This window comes from Aptenodytes patagonicus, chromosome Z, assembly GCF_965638725.1.
Source record: "Aptenodytes patagonicus chromosome Z, bAptPat1.pri.cur, whole genome shotgun sequence".
NCBI classification, from domain to species: Eukaryota; Metazoa; Chordata; class Aves; order Sphenisciformes; family Spheniscidae; genus Aptenodytes; species Aptenodytes patagonicus.
This window is the reverse complement of record NC_134982.1, coordinates 64,506,221-64,523,415: the sequence shown is the minus strand read 5'-3', so window position 1 is coordinate 64,523,415 and position 17,195 is coordinate 64,506,221. Positions and strand designations below refer to the sequence as shown.

General features: G+C 40.9%; 1 protein-coding gene across 1 annotated transcript in view; it reads right to left on the bottom strand.

Annotated features, from left to right (window-relative positions):
- The window catches only part of MAN2A1 (mannosidase alpha class 2A member 1), a 126,780-nt gene that overhangs the window by 84,494 nt on the left and 25,091 nt on the right, over window positions 1-17,195 (bottom strand). Inside the window, exons 4-5 of the mRNA XM_076361867.1 lie at window positions 5,044-5,215; window positions 453-580 (exon numbers count right to left, since the gene is read on the bottom strand). Coding sequence (XP_076217982.1) covers window positions 453-580; window positions 5,044-5,215 — 300 coding nt within the window. The remainder of the gene's footprint in view (window positions 1-452; window positions 581-5,043; window positions 5,216-17,195) is intronic.

The window sequence follows — 17,195 nt, the reverse complement described above, 5'->3', positions numbered from 1 at the left end:
CCTTACGTAAGAGAATATAATTAATATACAGCCTGCAGAAAAGATCCAAACACATGAAAGGAATTTTAATTTTTAAGTCATTTTAGGGCCTTTGTCATGATTTTCAAGAGACAGAAATGGCAACCAGAGGCTGTGATACCAGAGACATGATCTACAATTCAGCATGATCTAGTGTTATATTTTATTATGCTAATAAACTATGCACATCTTTCATTGATCAAGACAAAATGTTATGACTTAAAATTGGTTAAATACACTTCATCCAGGAACTCCTATCTGCAAACAGTAATTGCAAATACTAGACTCAATCCTATAGCTTCCAGTAAGCGGTCTGATTTAATGTTTCAGGAAAGCAGAGTAAAGAGAGCCTTCTAAGCACCTCAGAAATACAAAACAGCACTTTCTAATTGACTTCCGGTATTAACAGTTAAATTTTAGATCAAGCTACATACCAAGGTTCTTTTCTAGCCATTGATGTCCTTCTATCAGTTGGTCAACTAAAGCAAAATAATGAGCAGAGGCTTCATCAGGCATGACCCATCCTCCTGTTACTATTTCAAATTGTCCATCTTTTATTAACCTGAAAAATATGTAAATTGTGTTCAGAATCTTGCATATGAAAATACACTCTTAAAAATCAATTTCTGAATACCCAATAGATATTTACCAGGGACACGATGACAAAATGGGATGGATCCTGTGACTGGAGTGTTGGGATGGAGGGATACAGGCTCTTTAGGAAGGACAGGCAGGGGAGATGAGGAAGGGGTGTCGCCCTCTATGTCAATGACCAGCTGGAGTGCATGGAGCTCTGCCTGGGGATGGATGAGGAGCCAACTGAGGGCTTTGTGGGTCAGGATTAAAGGGAAGGCAGGGACAGGTGACATTACAGTGGGGGTCTGCTACAGGCCACCTGACCAGGAACACCAAGCGGATGAGGCCCTCTATAGACAGATAGGAGCAGCCTCACACTCACAAGCCCTGGTCCTCATGGGGGACTTCAACCACCCCGATATCTGTTGGAGGGACAACACAGCAGGGCATAAGCAATCCGGGAGGTTCCTGGCATGCATCGAAGATAACTTCCTTCTCCAAGTGGTAGAGGAGCCGACAAGGAGAGGTGCTGTGCTGGACCTTGTTCTCACCAGCAAGGAGGGGCTGGTGGGGAATGTGAAGCTCAAGGGCAGCCTGGGCTGCAGTGACCACGAAATGGTGGAGTTCAAGATCCTACTTAGGGCACCGAGGAGGGCGCACAGCAAGCTCACTACCCTGGACTTCAGGAGAGCAGACTTTGGCGTCTTCAGGGATCTGCTTGGCAGAGTGCCATGGGACAAAGCCCTGGAGGGAAGAGGGGCCCAAGAAAGCTGGGTAATATTCAAGGATCACCTCCTCCAAGCTCAGGAGCGATGCATGCCAACAAAGAGGAAGTCAGGCAAAAACGCCAGGAGGCCTGCATGGATGGACAAGGAGCTCCTGGACAAACTCAAACACAAAAAGGAAGCCTACAGAGGGTGGAAGCAAGGACAGGTGGCCTGGGAGGAATACAGAGAAATTGTCCGAGCAGCCAGGGATCAGGTTAGGAAAGCTAAAGCCCTGATAGAATTAAATCTGGCCAGGGACATCCAGGGCAACAAGAAAAGATTCTATAGGTACGTCGGGGATAAAAGGAAGAAAAGGGAAAATGTGGGCCCTCTCCAGAATGAAACGGAAGACCTGGTTACCCGGGATACGGAGAAGGCTGAGGTACAAAATGACTTTTTTTGCCTCAGTCTTTACTGGCAAGGGCTCAAGCCACACTGCCCAAGCCACAGAAGGCAAAGGCAGGGACTGGGAGAACGAAGAGCCACCCGCTGTGGGAGAACATCAGGTTTGAGACCATCTAAGGCACCTGAAGGTGTACAAGTCCATGGGACCTGATGAGATCCATCTGCAGGTCCTGAAGGAACTGGCGGATGAAGTTGCTAAGCCACTGTTCATCATATTTGAGAAGTCATGGCAGTCCGGAGAAGTTCCCACTGACTGGGAAAGGGGAAACATAACCCCCATTTTTAAAAAGGGAAAAAAGGAAGACCCGAGGAACTACAGGCCAGTTAACCTCACCTCTGTGCCTGGGAAGATCACGAAACAGATCCTCCTGGAAGCTATGCTAAGGCACATGGAGGACAGGGAGGTGATTCGAGACAGCCAGCATAGCTTCACCAAGGGCAAGTCCTGCCTGACCAAGCTATTGGCCTTCTATGATGGAGCGACTACATCAGTGGACATGGAAGGGCTACAGATATCATCTACCTGGACCTCTGTAAGGCCTTTGACACGGTCCCCCACAACATCCTTCTCTCTAAACTGGAGAGGTATGGATTTGATGGGTGGACTGTCCGGTGGGTGAGGAATTGGTCAGATGGTCGCATCCAGAGGGTAGTGGTAATGGCTCAATGTCCAGATGGAGATTGGTGACGAGTGGCGTCCCGCAGGGCTCCGTATTGGGACCGGTACTGTTTAATATCTTCATCAGTGACATAGACGGTGGGATCGAGTGCACCCTCAGCAAGTTTGCAGATGACACCAAGCTGAGTGGTGCGGTCAACACGCCAGAGGGACGGGATGCCATCCAGAGGGACCTGGGCAAGCTCGAGAAGTGGGCCTGTGTGAATCTCATGAGGTTTAACAAGGCCAAGTGCAAGGTCCTGCACCTCCATCAGGCAGTTCCCCGGTATCAATACAGGCTGGGGGATGAAGGGATTGAGAGCAGCCCTGCCAAGAAGGACTTGGGGATGCTGGTGGATGAAAAGCTGGACATGAGCCAGCAATGTGCGCTCGCAGCCCAGAAGGCCAACTGTATCCTGGGCTGCATCTAAAGAAGCGTGGCCAGCAGGTCGAGGGAGGTGATTCTGCCCCTCTACTCTGCTCTGGTGAGACCCCACCTGGAGTCCTGCGTCCAGCTCTGGCATCCTCGGCATAAGAAAGACACGGACCTGTTGGAGCTGGTCCAGAAGAGGGCCACGAAAATGGTCAGGGGGATGGAACCCCTCTCCTATGAAGAAAGGCTGAGAGAGTTGGGGTTGTTCAGCCTGGAGAAAAGAAGGCTTTGGGGAGACCTTCTTGCAGCCTATCAGTACTTAAAGGGGGCTTATAAAAAAGATGGCGGCAAACTTTTTAGCAGGGCCTTTTTCAACAGGACAAAGGGGAATGGCTTTAAACTAAAGGGGGGTAGATTTAGACTAGATATAAGGAGGAAATTTTTTACCCTGAGGGTGGTGAAACAGTGGCACAGGTTGCCCAGAGAGGTGGTGGTTGCCCCATCCCTGGACACATTCAAGGTCAGGTTGAACAGGGCTCTGAGCAAGCTGATCTAGTTGAAGATGTCCCTGCCCACGGCAGGGGGGTTGGACTAGATGACCTTTAGAGGTCCCTTCCAACCCAAACTATTCTATGAAAATCTAAATTGCTTGTGTTATTTCTGTCACTGGACTATATTTCTTTAATCAAACAGGGAAAGAATGAATAGATGAACAGTGAAGTTTTTAATGCCTCTGTGCAATGAAAACTACCAGCTCTACTGCATGTGCCATAATATTTGTTTTTTTTTTTTTTTAATCAGGAAGAAGGCTATTTCCTGCATAGATTACAAAAATAAAAGTGTATGTGCCACAGTACTAAAGACCAATTGAGCAAGATGCCTAGACCTTGCACATCTCAAGCACTACTAGTATCTCCCTGTCTTTGATCTACCGTTCTTTTTATTGTCAGAGAGCTGACAGAGCTTCAAAGTTTGTTATACCTATAAGGGCTTCAGACCAGCTCAGTCATCAAAATTCCTTCTTGAAACAGATCACAGGATGATCAAATCTTTCTATTAACATGTCAGTGAACATAATGATCATGCTTCCAGCATCAGGTGGTCCCCACAGTTAAATAATGTAATTTCAGCACTTATATTGTACAGTAGCATGTAAATGTTTAATGAATTCAAGAAAGAAATACAGTAAACTTATCAAAACTTACTCATATTATAGATAATACCTGCAAGAATAATGAAAAACATACAGCAAAAATAATCTCCAGTGCAGCTTCTGTAAGTCTTACAGCAATTTAACCAATACCTGATATCCCTGAAGAAACGACACAGTTCCCTAGTGACTATCATTTACTGTTTATTGTGTTCCAAGGGATCTTTTTAATCTCAAAAAACAACAGCTGTGCTATAATACTCATGCATTGTACATAAATTTTTGAATAGTTTTCTGTGTCATTCCCAAGATTTCCAGCATTACTTAACCTTTGCAGCTGTGAGGCTCTCATAGCCTTAAAGTGTACTGCAACCCATGTATCTTGAAGGGGGGCATGAGAAGGAGGGCATCACAGAGATGAGCTAAGAACTGTTGGATCCTGTCTTAAGCAAAGTAAAAAAAACAAAACAAAAAAAAACCTTTTGAAAACTCTAAACTAGATCCTTACTTCAAGTTTATCCAAGCAACACACTTTCTTGTCTCAATGTCTAAGCAAACCTTTTACTTCTGTATTACATTTGACTTGTGATTTTAATAAGAACTAAGAGCAGCAAGGGTGTAGAGTATGTACTATTTTACCACTTAAGCATCTGCATGTTTATAAAAAATACACATATTTAAAACCAAAAAATCTCATTTCATAATTGTTATAACTGAAGAAAAAATTATCATATATAAACAGCTAATATGAAAGATTACTTTTCTTCCATTGCCAATACTTCAAGGTGACTTCAAATAAAGTTTATAACCACAACTCCATTAGAATTTGAATTACATGTTCACGGTTGTACATGGAAACTTTTAGACAATTTTCTCAGCAACTTAGTAATTTGGCTTCACTTCTCTAAATGGAGTTTTATTTTGTAACTGGAAAAAACCAAACCAAGCCCCCCCAAAAAAAATCAGAATTTGAGTAGTCGATTATTCTAGCAATTCTGCATTGCAGCAAGTGAAATCTCAAGTTTACAGTGTAGTCAAATACACAAAGTCTCAGAACATGCCACATGGAAAATAAGAAATAGTTCAGTGTTCAAACCTTTTAACGGCATCCTTTTTTTGGCTATCTATTCCATCCCACCATTTTGAAAAGTAAGAAATCTCAGACCACATAAATTTCCTTCGGTTGTCTTCTTGCAGTTTTATAACCATATTATTTAAGATATGCTGTGTCTGATCTCGGAAGTAATCATCAAAAGTCTTCAGCCAACCTAAGAAGAAGAAAATAGGAAATGTAAGTTGCCTTCAAGAGTCTTCGAGACCTGCTTTCTTCCCACTCCCTACAAAAAACTCAGTGAAGCATCTTCTTAAAAAGCTGAACTTGACATGCTGTGGGTAGTTCAAAGTGCTAAACTCTCCAGGAGCTTCTTTTTACAAAGTTTAGATGTTTTATTTCCTAAATGTATAAATATATGAAATATTAAGCTTTCTACTTTGATCAACACAATACACAGATTTAAAAAACTGTGGATTTTTTTTTTTTATTTAAGCACAAATTAAGTAGTTGAAAAGGAAGATGTGCGTATCTGCAAACTGATCTTCCTTGATAACTTCCACTAGGTTTCCTCATCTCCAACATCAGGACAACTACAGCATCTACTAACAGATCATCTTCCCAACCCAAGCCCTATTCCCAACACACACACACCCAACAACCCCTAATCCTTCCCTCAATGTCTTATCTCTTCTCTCAAGTCATAAAGCACCCCATCACCCTACTTTATGTAAAACAGCTGAATGAAAATCCTTACTATCAGCATCTTACACCTACAGCTTGAGAAAATTAAGAGCCACTAATGGTTTCCCAAAGACCTTGAGGGTACAGAAATAAAAGGGGGGCAAACGAAGCAGCAGTAAGCCCTGCAGCACGTGTTTAACATCATTTATGAATGAGGGGTTTGTTAGCAATGACTGAGAAAAGAACTATGTTGTAGCTGCATCCCTCATTACAAAAGGTATCAGTGAGATGCAGAGTAAAGGAAAAACCAGCTTTAACACATATTCAGACCTCACAGTGCAGAGCCTTCCATTAAATTCTTTAACTTCTCCCTAAAACCTCGCATGAGAAAGTACATGCATCTTTCTTCCCAGAACCTGGAAAGGGTATGTTCTTTCTGAAACTATAACTGGAAAAAAGCAGATACGCCTGTCTACTTAATACACAAGTGGCATATTCCTACTCTTCATACCAGCTCTTATCATGTATGAGCATTTTCATTCAAGTGCTTCCAAAAGGGACTCAGGAGTTGAGTTTAAGGAAGTATCATATACAACAGAGTAACTACTTAAGAATGCAAGTGATGTTATGAATTGGTCCTTTAGCATGCATCCACATTTCAAGGTTTTGTGAAAGCTTCCACACAATGTAAGGATTGTACTCCAGACAAATATGATCCTAGTGATACCACTCCGATTTACCAGTTCTGTTCTGCAGAAGCATTGCCATTCTAGCACAATGCCAGTCTGCTTATAAGAAGATACAGGATTAGGCAATTCTGGAATGAGATAATATTGTTTCAAGGCAGTTATATAAATTCATAAAATTTTAGTATTAAAAAATCATTTTTAAGTCTAATAAAAGAAAACCACTTTATTATTTAATAGAGTCTGAATATCGATTCAGAAAGGATATATTCTACTTTATTTTAACAATAAAAAATAAATTACATTAATCTTGGGTAGAAATGCAGAGCTAATGTAATTTGACAATATGCACATTCTTTTCTAGTTCACATCAAGTTGTTAATTATATTTCAAATAAAAAATCTTGTAATTAGGAATAACCACTAGACACTGGCACGTTCTTACTTTGGTTGCACTACTTTCAGGTTGCACTCTCACTTTGTAAAGGTCAAGTTTTAATAAAGTATTTGGAAACAAACAAAAACACCACAAATTTCAAAAATGTCCCTTTTTTACTTTGCAAATGAGGAAATAAAACTATAACACTCCAGAGGAAAAGTGCTAGCTCAATATCTTTTTTTTTTAACAGATGTTTTGCATCTAGAAGAATCATCACATCCAATATAAATTTCTGTACAGATAAAACACTAGGATCTAATCTAATCTATCTTAAAGGAGAAAAATACATTTTGTCAAGACAGTTAATATGAGGGCTTAAAATCTAAACTTAAAACATACTTCCTTTAGAGGCATGGAAACAGCTTAATACAAAAAAGTTGACAGTAAATTACTGTTACACAATAGTTTCATGAAGACTGAAAACAAAAGTGAGGAATAAGCTGAATTTATTTTCTTTTTGTGCTGTTCTTAATCAAAATTTATCGTGATCTCTGCCTATTTCAGTAAGTTTTTTTTTAACGGAAGATTTCAGTAAGTTTTTTTTTTAATGGAAGCTTTCACTCAAAGACTTGAGATCACATGACCAATTAATATTTTTCAGTGCTCATTTACTTTTCAACAAACCAAAGAAATATTTTACTAGTATTTAGATAAAAAGATCCACATGTAGCAGACTACAAATTTATAGCTTTTTACCAGGAATTTGTTCTGTAAGAGATATCATGCTAGCACACAATTAATGGAGGATGAACTGAAACCCTACTATGTTTTTCCTATACAGAAATATATCATAATAATAAAATATTTTAGCAAACTTTTACATTGCAGCAGTAAAAGCAAACTTACACTGAATTAGTTGTCTTAAACATTCTTGAAAAACATAATAAACCAACCTAAATGAAGAAGCACAGGGCTAAAAGACAAAGCAGCTGGCATAAGAATACATTATGATGTAGGAAGAGCAGTGTTATGATTAGAGGTTGTTTTATTTTAATATATTCAGTTTATTAAGCTATAGAGGAAGGGTATAACATGGTTAACACACTGAATTTTCAAAAAGTCCTAGGAAATATTTACAAGTATTCACAGAATTAGTTGCAAGCCAACAGAAAGTCCTCTGAAATTTAATTACCATGCGCCTGGCATCTTGCACTTAAACATTTATTTCTAAATAGAACAGAACAGAATATTTTCAGTTGGAAGTGAAATACAACAATCACCTAGTCCAACTAGAGCTGACCAAAAGTTAAAGCATGTTATGAAGCTCATTGTCCAGATGCTTCTTAAACACTGACAGGCTTGGGGCATCGACCACCTCTCCAGGAAGCCTGTTCCAGGGTTTGACCACCCTCTCGGTAAAGAAATGTGTCCTCATGTCAAGTCTGAACCTCCCCTGATGCAGCTTTGAACCATCCCCATGTGCCCTATCCCTGGATCCCAGGGAGAAGAGATCAGCACCTCCCTCTCCACTTCCCCTCCTCAGGAAGCTGTAGAGAGCAATGAGGTCGCCCCTCAGCCTCCTTTTCTCCAAACCAGACAAACCCAGAGCTCTCAGCTGCTCCTCACAGGACATGCCTTCCAGCCCTTCCACCAGCTTGGTTGCCCTCCTCTGGACACATTCCAGGACCTTCACATCCTTCTTAAATTGTGGGGCCCAGAACTGCACACAGTACTCAAGGTGAGGCTGCACCAACGCTGAATACAGCGGGATAATCACTTCTTTTGACCGGCTGGCTATGCTGGGTTTGATGCACCCCAGGATGTGGTTTGCCCTCTTGGCTGCCAGGGCACACTGCTGACTCGTATTGAGCCTGCTGTCGACCAGCACCCCCAGATCCCTTTCTGCAGGGCTGCTCTCCAGCCACTCCTCTCCCAATTTATATTTATGTCCAGAGTTACTCTGTCCTAGGCGCAGAATCCAGCATTTGCTCTTGTTAAATTTCATGCCATTGATACCTCTTAACCCCATGACTTACAAAGGCTGTCCAACTTTACATGGAGCCATAAAGATTAAAGAAAATCATCAAAAAGCTGAACAGAACAATGAATAAATTAATTTATAGCTATCAACTGTAAGTCTACTACTAAAGACTACCACACTAAATTTATTATTTCACATCTCAGTCCCTAATATCACATAAGAATCTAGTACAACTCAAGTTCATTTTTGTGCTTATCCACAAACTAATAAGTTGTTCCCAAGTTGAAACAAAAGGTTTACCAGTGTATTTGGATCAGGAAACTTTTAACACAAATACACTTTACACATGGAAAACATGCGATAGTTTAAAGCTGCAATTACCAAGACTAAATAAGCTAATATCAGCAAAATAACACTTGGTGGTTTAAATCTACATAGGGACCTTTGTCAATATAAAAATGTAAGCAAGAAAAAAAAAATACTGTCTTTATTGTCATCATGCTAGTCTTGAATTAGTAACTATTCAGGACTTTGCCAGCTACTTTCATTTTCTGCTAGCACATGTGACAGCAATAGAGGGCACACACTGTTAAGCTGCTTGCCTTCTCATTGCCTCACTCATGTCTGTCCTCAAAAGTGTGGAAACTTGATTCCTCCCCCCCAACATTTATCAGCATCATGTAGTTGTCCGTTTTTTCACTTTTTCCCCCCTACTTTGTTAATGTAAATTTTCTTGGGTCGACAGCAGACTCCAAGAATCATGTCCAAATGTCAATGCAGTCCATTGCTATGCAAAAAAATCCTGATACATTTCATTAACTGATTTTGCCACTATTCTTGTCTGCACTTTCCAGTCCAATTTCCTTCTTGAAGCTCTATCAGCTCTTTGCACTAGAGAAAGGTATTCTTGTGTCTTACCTCAGTTAAGACAGTTGTAGAGGTACAGGCAAAGTTTCAGGACAAAATCAGAACAGAAGTTTACAAATTAGCATTATTCAAAAAGTAACCTAATTAAGTGAAAGCACTTTACAATTTGATCATGACAAGAATCACAAATCAACTTTGAAAACATGAAATCATTACAGTAGTTGAGCACTGCTTAAATGTATTTGCAAGGCTGGTTTATTTGTTGGGTTTTTTTTTGACAACATTGATATTTCTTTTGTCTTTTGGTTTAAAATTAACTGTTGAAATGAAACAAAAAAGACTTTTAAATTCCTTATTACCATAAGTCACCTGCCAACATTTAAGAGGAAACACGTCCTTAAAAAAGTTTCTAGTTTCTCATTAACTCTGTTTTAATGAAGAGGTAGATCTAGTCAATGTCTGGAATACTATCACTTGTTAGATTAATGCATTTTTGAGGGCAGTTTGTGTATCTGATTTACTTTACAGTAGATCATAATCAATTTCACTGAGTCTAAAATTCACACATCAGTGCTGCTTCCTGCAACCTAAGAAACTTGAGTAATTTATTAACTTTATGGCAGAATTAAATTAAACCATTAAATTTCAGCTAGCATTATACAGCTTTCCAGAAAATAAAAGCAATCTCTTTGCAACAAAATTAGTGGAACTTCAGTTCTTGGATTTTTAAAATGTACACCTGAGTTAGTAAAAAACTTACATAATTTTTTTTACAGTCATGCTTAATTCTCAACTAACTAGTTCCTGGAAGAAGATACAATTATGTAACTGTTTTGATAGCTAAGGAAGTAAAAAAGAACCATAACCTGAAAGAGGATGTCTTAGTTCTTAATTACATCCATGCTCCACATAACATGTGACACTGCAATAGTAAAAGTTTTTCTTAAAAACAATAAAAAAATTAATGGACATGTAGCCATGAGTTCTTATCAGTGCTTTGGAGAACTTAAGCGTGGTATATATGTTTAACTGATCACACACAGGCACACAATAATGACAATAATACAAATACTAGAAATAAATCCAAAAGCTAAGTTTTAACTTACATTTTAGTACGGATGATTACACATGGAAAGAATTTAGCATTAGCTCCTTTCTAGATTCAGCAATAAAAAAAAATCCCTTGTTTTTAAAATTATAGAATATATGCATCAGTTGTTTAATTTAGAAATCTTGCATCATCATTCTATGATGTCAAAACTAAATACAGCAAATATACAAGTTAACATTTTCTGACATAAAACTTCAGTGCTAATTTCACCAAAAATAAGTACCTTTTCAATAAAGATGAATGGCTCATTGGCCAAGACTGTGAAAGAAAACTTAAGAAACATGATGTCTCTCAGGTAAGGCTATCTCAGAATTAAAACTAAAAGCAGTCTAAGATTGTTTTTCATTTTTCTATTTGGCATAGTATAAACCAGAATAACACAGAAAGCCTCCTGGAACATCCCTGTGTCGAAGCATTCATTCTGATTCAGAAGAAGATAAACACAAGACGAGCCCCTTGTTCCCCTAAAATACTCTCTGAAATAAAGTCATTCAGGTAGGAGCAGAGACACCAATATTAAAAAGGTACAACAGTGTATTTACTTTCCCAATGACATACTTTAACTTGTAAAAGACCTCTGCTCAACGGACCACAAGAATCATTCCATATTTATCACATTTAATTTCATAAGCATAGCTAAAAACTCAAATGATTGCACATTTCACCAAAAGCAAAATCTGTCATGAACCATGAGGCACTTCAAAAAAACACAATTAGACTTCTTATGTGTTAGGCTTACACAATGCAAGGTCTACTTCTGCTTTGTACATATCAAATCTGCTGCCCTCATAACTGAGATGGGAAGAAAATTTATACTGATCAGGAATTAAAAGTGTGCTCTCTGTAATAGTCCTGTCAATTTTCAGTGGAACTGCCCTGAATTTTCTGCCCCCCCCCCAAAGAAAAAACTCTCTCCCTAAAAGTCCCCTACCAGCTCATATGCAACCACAGAAATATTGAGAAGTGATCCAGGAATAAAACTCAGATTTCTGTAATTCAGCATGTCAAGAAAAACTTGTGAGCTGCCCAGTTTCCCTTTCCATTCCTAGATCTCATCTCCTCTACAATAGAAACATTAGGTGTTCACCATTCGATGTATATTTTATAGTCTTTGCATAACCTTCATAGTTGGTTTGGGGTTTTTTTTAAGAAAACACTACATATTGTTGCTGTTTACAAAAAGGAAAACAAGTTCCAGACACATAGTAGTGGCCATGATCTTTTTTTATCTTCCTACTAAAACACAACATGAATATATCAATCAGTGAACTTTCAATTTACAGTCTGAAACTTTTAAAGGTAAAGTTTTCAGGAGTCATTCAACTAGCATTTTTTCTTTTCTGCTTCAGCTTTACACTAACCTATTCTTATATTTTGGTGGGTCAGACAGTCTAAATAATCTGTGTTCCAAACATGTCAGGAAAACTAAGAAGTCACCTGAAAACCATATCCAGATTTGGTCAACAGAAAACAAACCTGAAACACCATGGTGTATTAAGAGCATAAAACTTTTATTCTTAAGTTTTCTCTTAACGCTGCAATTAACTTCATAGGGCTATACAGTTTTCCACGTGAGAAATGGAGACTGTCTTAAGTAATAAAAAGGGGTTAATGTGAGTGCTAGTAAGGTAAAGTTACCAATACTATAGATAATTAATGAAGTGTTAAAAAGTAGTATTTAGACCTGACATAGGTGCACATAAACTTTTACGTACATTTTTACTTAGGTAGAAATTGGGGGTGGGCAGGCAGAGGGCGGAGGGAAAATCTATTTTAATCTCTTTCAATTCTACTTAAGTGCTGCTTGTACTAGGTCTGTAACAACCACATTCAGCAATAAAATATTCTGATCTGGTACACACATATATTAGAAAGCTTACAAGTCTCAATTCTTAAATAATTTAATGAGAAGACATTGCCAAAATCATCACTGCCAACAGAGCAATAAATGCTAGAGGTGTCTTTCAACCCCTCGGGTCATGTCTGAACATCATCTTTCAAGTCCAGTTGTGCTGGTTGACAGTATCGCTGTCCCTGAGCAGGGTTCTCCCCTTTGGAGTTCAGCTGCTTAATCCACTTCAGGCAGTCACATGAAACTGCTGTTGAAGCACACGAGAGCTAACATAAGGGATTTGCCAGCACAGCAGGTTATACGATCACTCCTTAATCTGCTCCAGAAAGAAATGCCACCCATCTGCGATGACTATAACCTCACACAACACAGCTATTTGTAACTTGAACATCTCTCCGTGGCTTGAGATTAATCTACACTGGGTGAGTCCCCCCAGATCAGGCATGCTACTGAGGTGCTTAAATCTTCATCAACTGCCAGCAACTAAAAGACAGTTATGCCTGCCACTGCTCAAAAGTGTGAAGGGGACCCATTCTCATACCTGATTTCCCAATAACCGGTAAATATATTAGCTACTGAAGGGAAAAGCATAGAGACCCCAAGTTTGTAGGTCCTGGTTGAATTCAGACAGAAGCAGTTAACCCAGATTTGGCAGAATTTAGCAACACCAAGTGTTTCACAGCATCAGCACACAAGTGCTGATTTCCCCAAAACAGAATTTGAAACCTAAGACCACTCCTTTCCCTACGGATTCTGTTTCAAGGCAGTTTCTTTGCCTTTGAGCTACAGATTCTCACTAGCATAACTGGTTACATGAAAAGTTGAAGAGAAAGTAGCCTCAGATGAGAAAACATAATAAGAATTAGTAATAAGTAATTAAATAAATTAAGTAATAAGAATTTAAAGCTTCTGGAGCCAATATAGTTAAACCTTTACTGACCCCATTTCTTGGTAAATATTTTCACATACATTGTTACATTATAGGTTCATTATGCCTTAAGCTTTTTTGCCAGAAGGCATTTCCTTTGCACCATGCCTTTTAATCCTCTGAGGGAAAGGAATAACATAACCATTATCTACACAAGAGTTTTCAGATCTCTGTTACAGATAAATTTTCCTTCTTTCAAGTGCTTATTAATATGCAGTTTCATACTGCAGACAATTCCACAGAAATTTCCTTACCAAAAGCAGTACCAAGTCAGGAGATTTCTATGGTAACACTCTTCGTGAAAGCAAACAATAACCATTCTCCCACAATCACCTTTTGTGATGGAACAGGTTACATTTACCAGAATTATATCTCAGTTTAACTCTACTTGGTATCAACTGAGGAACCTGAACAAGCTAGCAGATATTTAGATTGTATGCATGAGGAGATGCAGATTTCTTGATTTTAGTTGCTGCTGGTGAAAGGACAGGTATAATTTTATAGTAAAGGCATGAAGAACGTGGGTATTAAGGAATACAACTAGAAAGCCAGTTAAGACAGCTTCATCGAGAGCCCAACTTCAATGTCTCTATGCAAACGCATGTAGCATGGAGAATAAACCAGAGGAGTTAGAGACGTGCGCACACCTGCAGGGCTACAAACTTATTGACATCATGGAGATGTGGTGGGATGGCTGCTATGACTGGAGTGTTGGGATGGAGGGAAACAGGCTCTTTAGGAAGGACAGGCAGGGGAGATGAGGAAGGGGTGTCGCCCTCTATGTCAATGACCAGCTGGAGTGCATGGAGCTCTGCCTGGGGATGGATGAGGAGCCGACTGAGGGCTTGTGGGTCAGGATTAAAGGGAAGGCAGGGACAGGTGACATTACGGTGGGGGTCTGCTACAGGCCACCTGACCAGGAACACCAAGCGGATGAGGCCCTCTATAGACAGATAGGAGCAGCCTCACGCTCACAAGCCCTGGTCCTCATGGGGGACTTCAACCACCCCGATATCTGTTGGAGGGACAACACAGCAGGGCATAAGCAATCCGGGAGGTTCCTGGCATGCGTCGAAGAAAAGGAAGACTAGAGAAAATGTGGGCCCTCTCCAGAATGAAACGGAAGACCTGGTTACCCGGGATACGGAGAAGGCTGAGGTACAAAATGACTTTTTTTGCCTCAGTCTTTACTGGCAAGGGCTCAAGCCACACTGCCCAAGCCACAGAAGGCAAAGGCAGGGACTGGGAGAACGAAGAGCCACCCGCTGTGGGAGAACATCAGGTTTGAGACCATCTAAGGCACCTGAAGGTGCACAAGTCCATGGGACCTGATGAGATCCATCTGCGGTTCCTGAAGGAACTGGCGGATGAAGTTACTAAGCCACTATCCATCGTATTTGAGAAGTCGTGGCAGTCCGGAGAAGTTCCCACTGACTGGGAAAGGGGAAACATAACCCCCATTTTTAAAAAGGGAAAAAAGGAAGACCCGGGGAACTACAGGCCAGTCAGTCTCAGGTCTGTGCCTGGGAAGATCACGGAACAGATCCTCCTGGAAGCTATGCTAAGGCACATGGAGGCCAGGGAGGTGATTCGAGACAGCCAGCATAGCTTCACCAAGGGCAAGTCCTGCCTGACCAAGCTAGTGGCCTTCTAATGATAGTGATTATATCAGTGTACAAGGGAAGAGTTACGGATGTCATCTACCTGGACCTCTGTAAGGCCTTTGACACGGTCCCCCACAACATCCTTCTCTCTAAACTGGGGAAGTATGGATTTGATGGGTGGACTGTCCGGTGGGTGAGGAATTGGTTGGATGGTCGCATCCAGAGGGTAGTGGTAATGGCTCAATGTCCAGATGGAGATTGGTGACGAGTGGCGTCCCGCAGGGCTCCGTATTGGGACCGGTACTGTTTAATATCTTCATCAGTGACATAGACGGTGGGATCGAGTGCACCCTCAGCAAGTTTGCAGATGACACCAAGCTGAGTGGTGCGGTCAACACGCCAGAGGGACAGGATGCCATCCAGAGGGACCTGGACAAGCTCGAGAAGTGGGCCTGTGTGAATCTCATGAGGTTTAACAAGGCCAAGTGCAAGGTCCTGCACCTCCGTCAGGCAGTTCCCCGGTATCAATACAGGCTGGGGGATGAAGGGATTGAGAGCAGCCCTGCCAAGAAGGACTTGGGGATGCTGGTGGATGAAAAGCTGGACATGAGCCAGCAATGTGCACTCGCAGCCCAGAAGGCCAACTGTATCCTGGGCTGCATCTAAAGAAGCGTGGCCAGCAGGTCGAGGGAGGTGATTCTGCCCCTCTCCCCCTCACTCTGCTCTGGTGAGACCCCACCTGGAGTCCTGCGTCCAGCTCTGGCATCCTCGGCATAAGAAAGACACGGACCTGTTGGAGCTGGTCCAGAGGTGAGCCACAAAAATGGTCAGGGGGATGGAAGACCTCTCCTATGAAGAAAGGCTGAGAGAGTTGGGGTTGTTCAGCCTGGAGAAGAGAAGGCTTTGGGGAGACCTTCTTGCAGCCTATCAGTACTTAAAGGGGGCTTATAAAAAAGATGGCGGCAAACTTTTTAGCAGGGCCTGTTGCGCCTGGGGAATGGCTTTAAACTAAAGGGCGGTAGCGTCAGACTAGATATAAGGAAGTGGTGGTGCAGTTGGTTTTTATTTGGGGCTTCTGTTTTTTTGTTTTGTGATTGGGGGATTGTTTGTTTGGGGGGTTTTATGTGTGTGTTTGGGGTTTTTTTGTTGTTTTTTTTGTTGTTTGGTTGTTTTTTTTTTTAAACACAGACCAAGAACCTAAACCTGACAGAGAAGAATGCAGTACATAGAGAGGAACTGCCCATTTCTCTGGACCTGGAGAAAACCCTTGTTATCCTCTGACCCTCCAAAGAAGGTGTAATAATTCAAGCATCATGGCAAATATACAGTGAAGCTCAAGGCATTCCTCATTGAGTGAGCTTAGTAATTTGCCATCCTAATTTGGAGGCTAATAAAAGGTATGTCCTTCTTCCCAACAATTCCACTATTTTGGGGACCCTTCTTATAGGAGCAGTACAGAGCTATTTAGTCTGCTAGTCCCAAAAGACACATATCTAAAAATCTGGAGGTTTTGTTGAAGCCTCCTCCAGCATAACCTGATATTGATAGCCTTCACTATTGGCCAGCTGAGCCAACAGCAGCCTCAAGACTGTATGCCTTGTTTGGCACACAGTGAAGAGGAACGTAATTTGTAGTGACAGATATTAGTATCTATCAAAATAATCTTGATGTGAAAAGAGGTCCAGTAACTTCAACACGCAAATCGCTTGGAACACGAGTGCTCCGTGGGCCACTTTTGGTAAGCAGAACAGGTGCTACAGGATGAACCAAAGACTAGATTAAGGCACCCAACACCAAAGTTTGTCAGACACAAAAGGTGTTGGCTGTGAAAAATCTAGCATAGCTGTTTGCCTGATTATAGGAGGCAAGACAGGAATCTAGATGTGAAGAAGAAAGTAGAAGGCTGGAGGTCAGAAAGCTAAAGGTTAGCTCTAAAGAGTCCTTCCAGAATGGCAACAGAAACTGGTCAATTCTGCATGCAGTACTGCAAGACAGGCCAGGCACCACACAGGAAATCAGCCCAATATATTCTGTTTTGGAAGACAGTTACAGAAGGATGTAAATAAAATAAAAATAATTTAAAAAAAAATAAAAACAAAATTACTA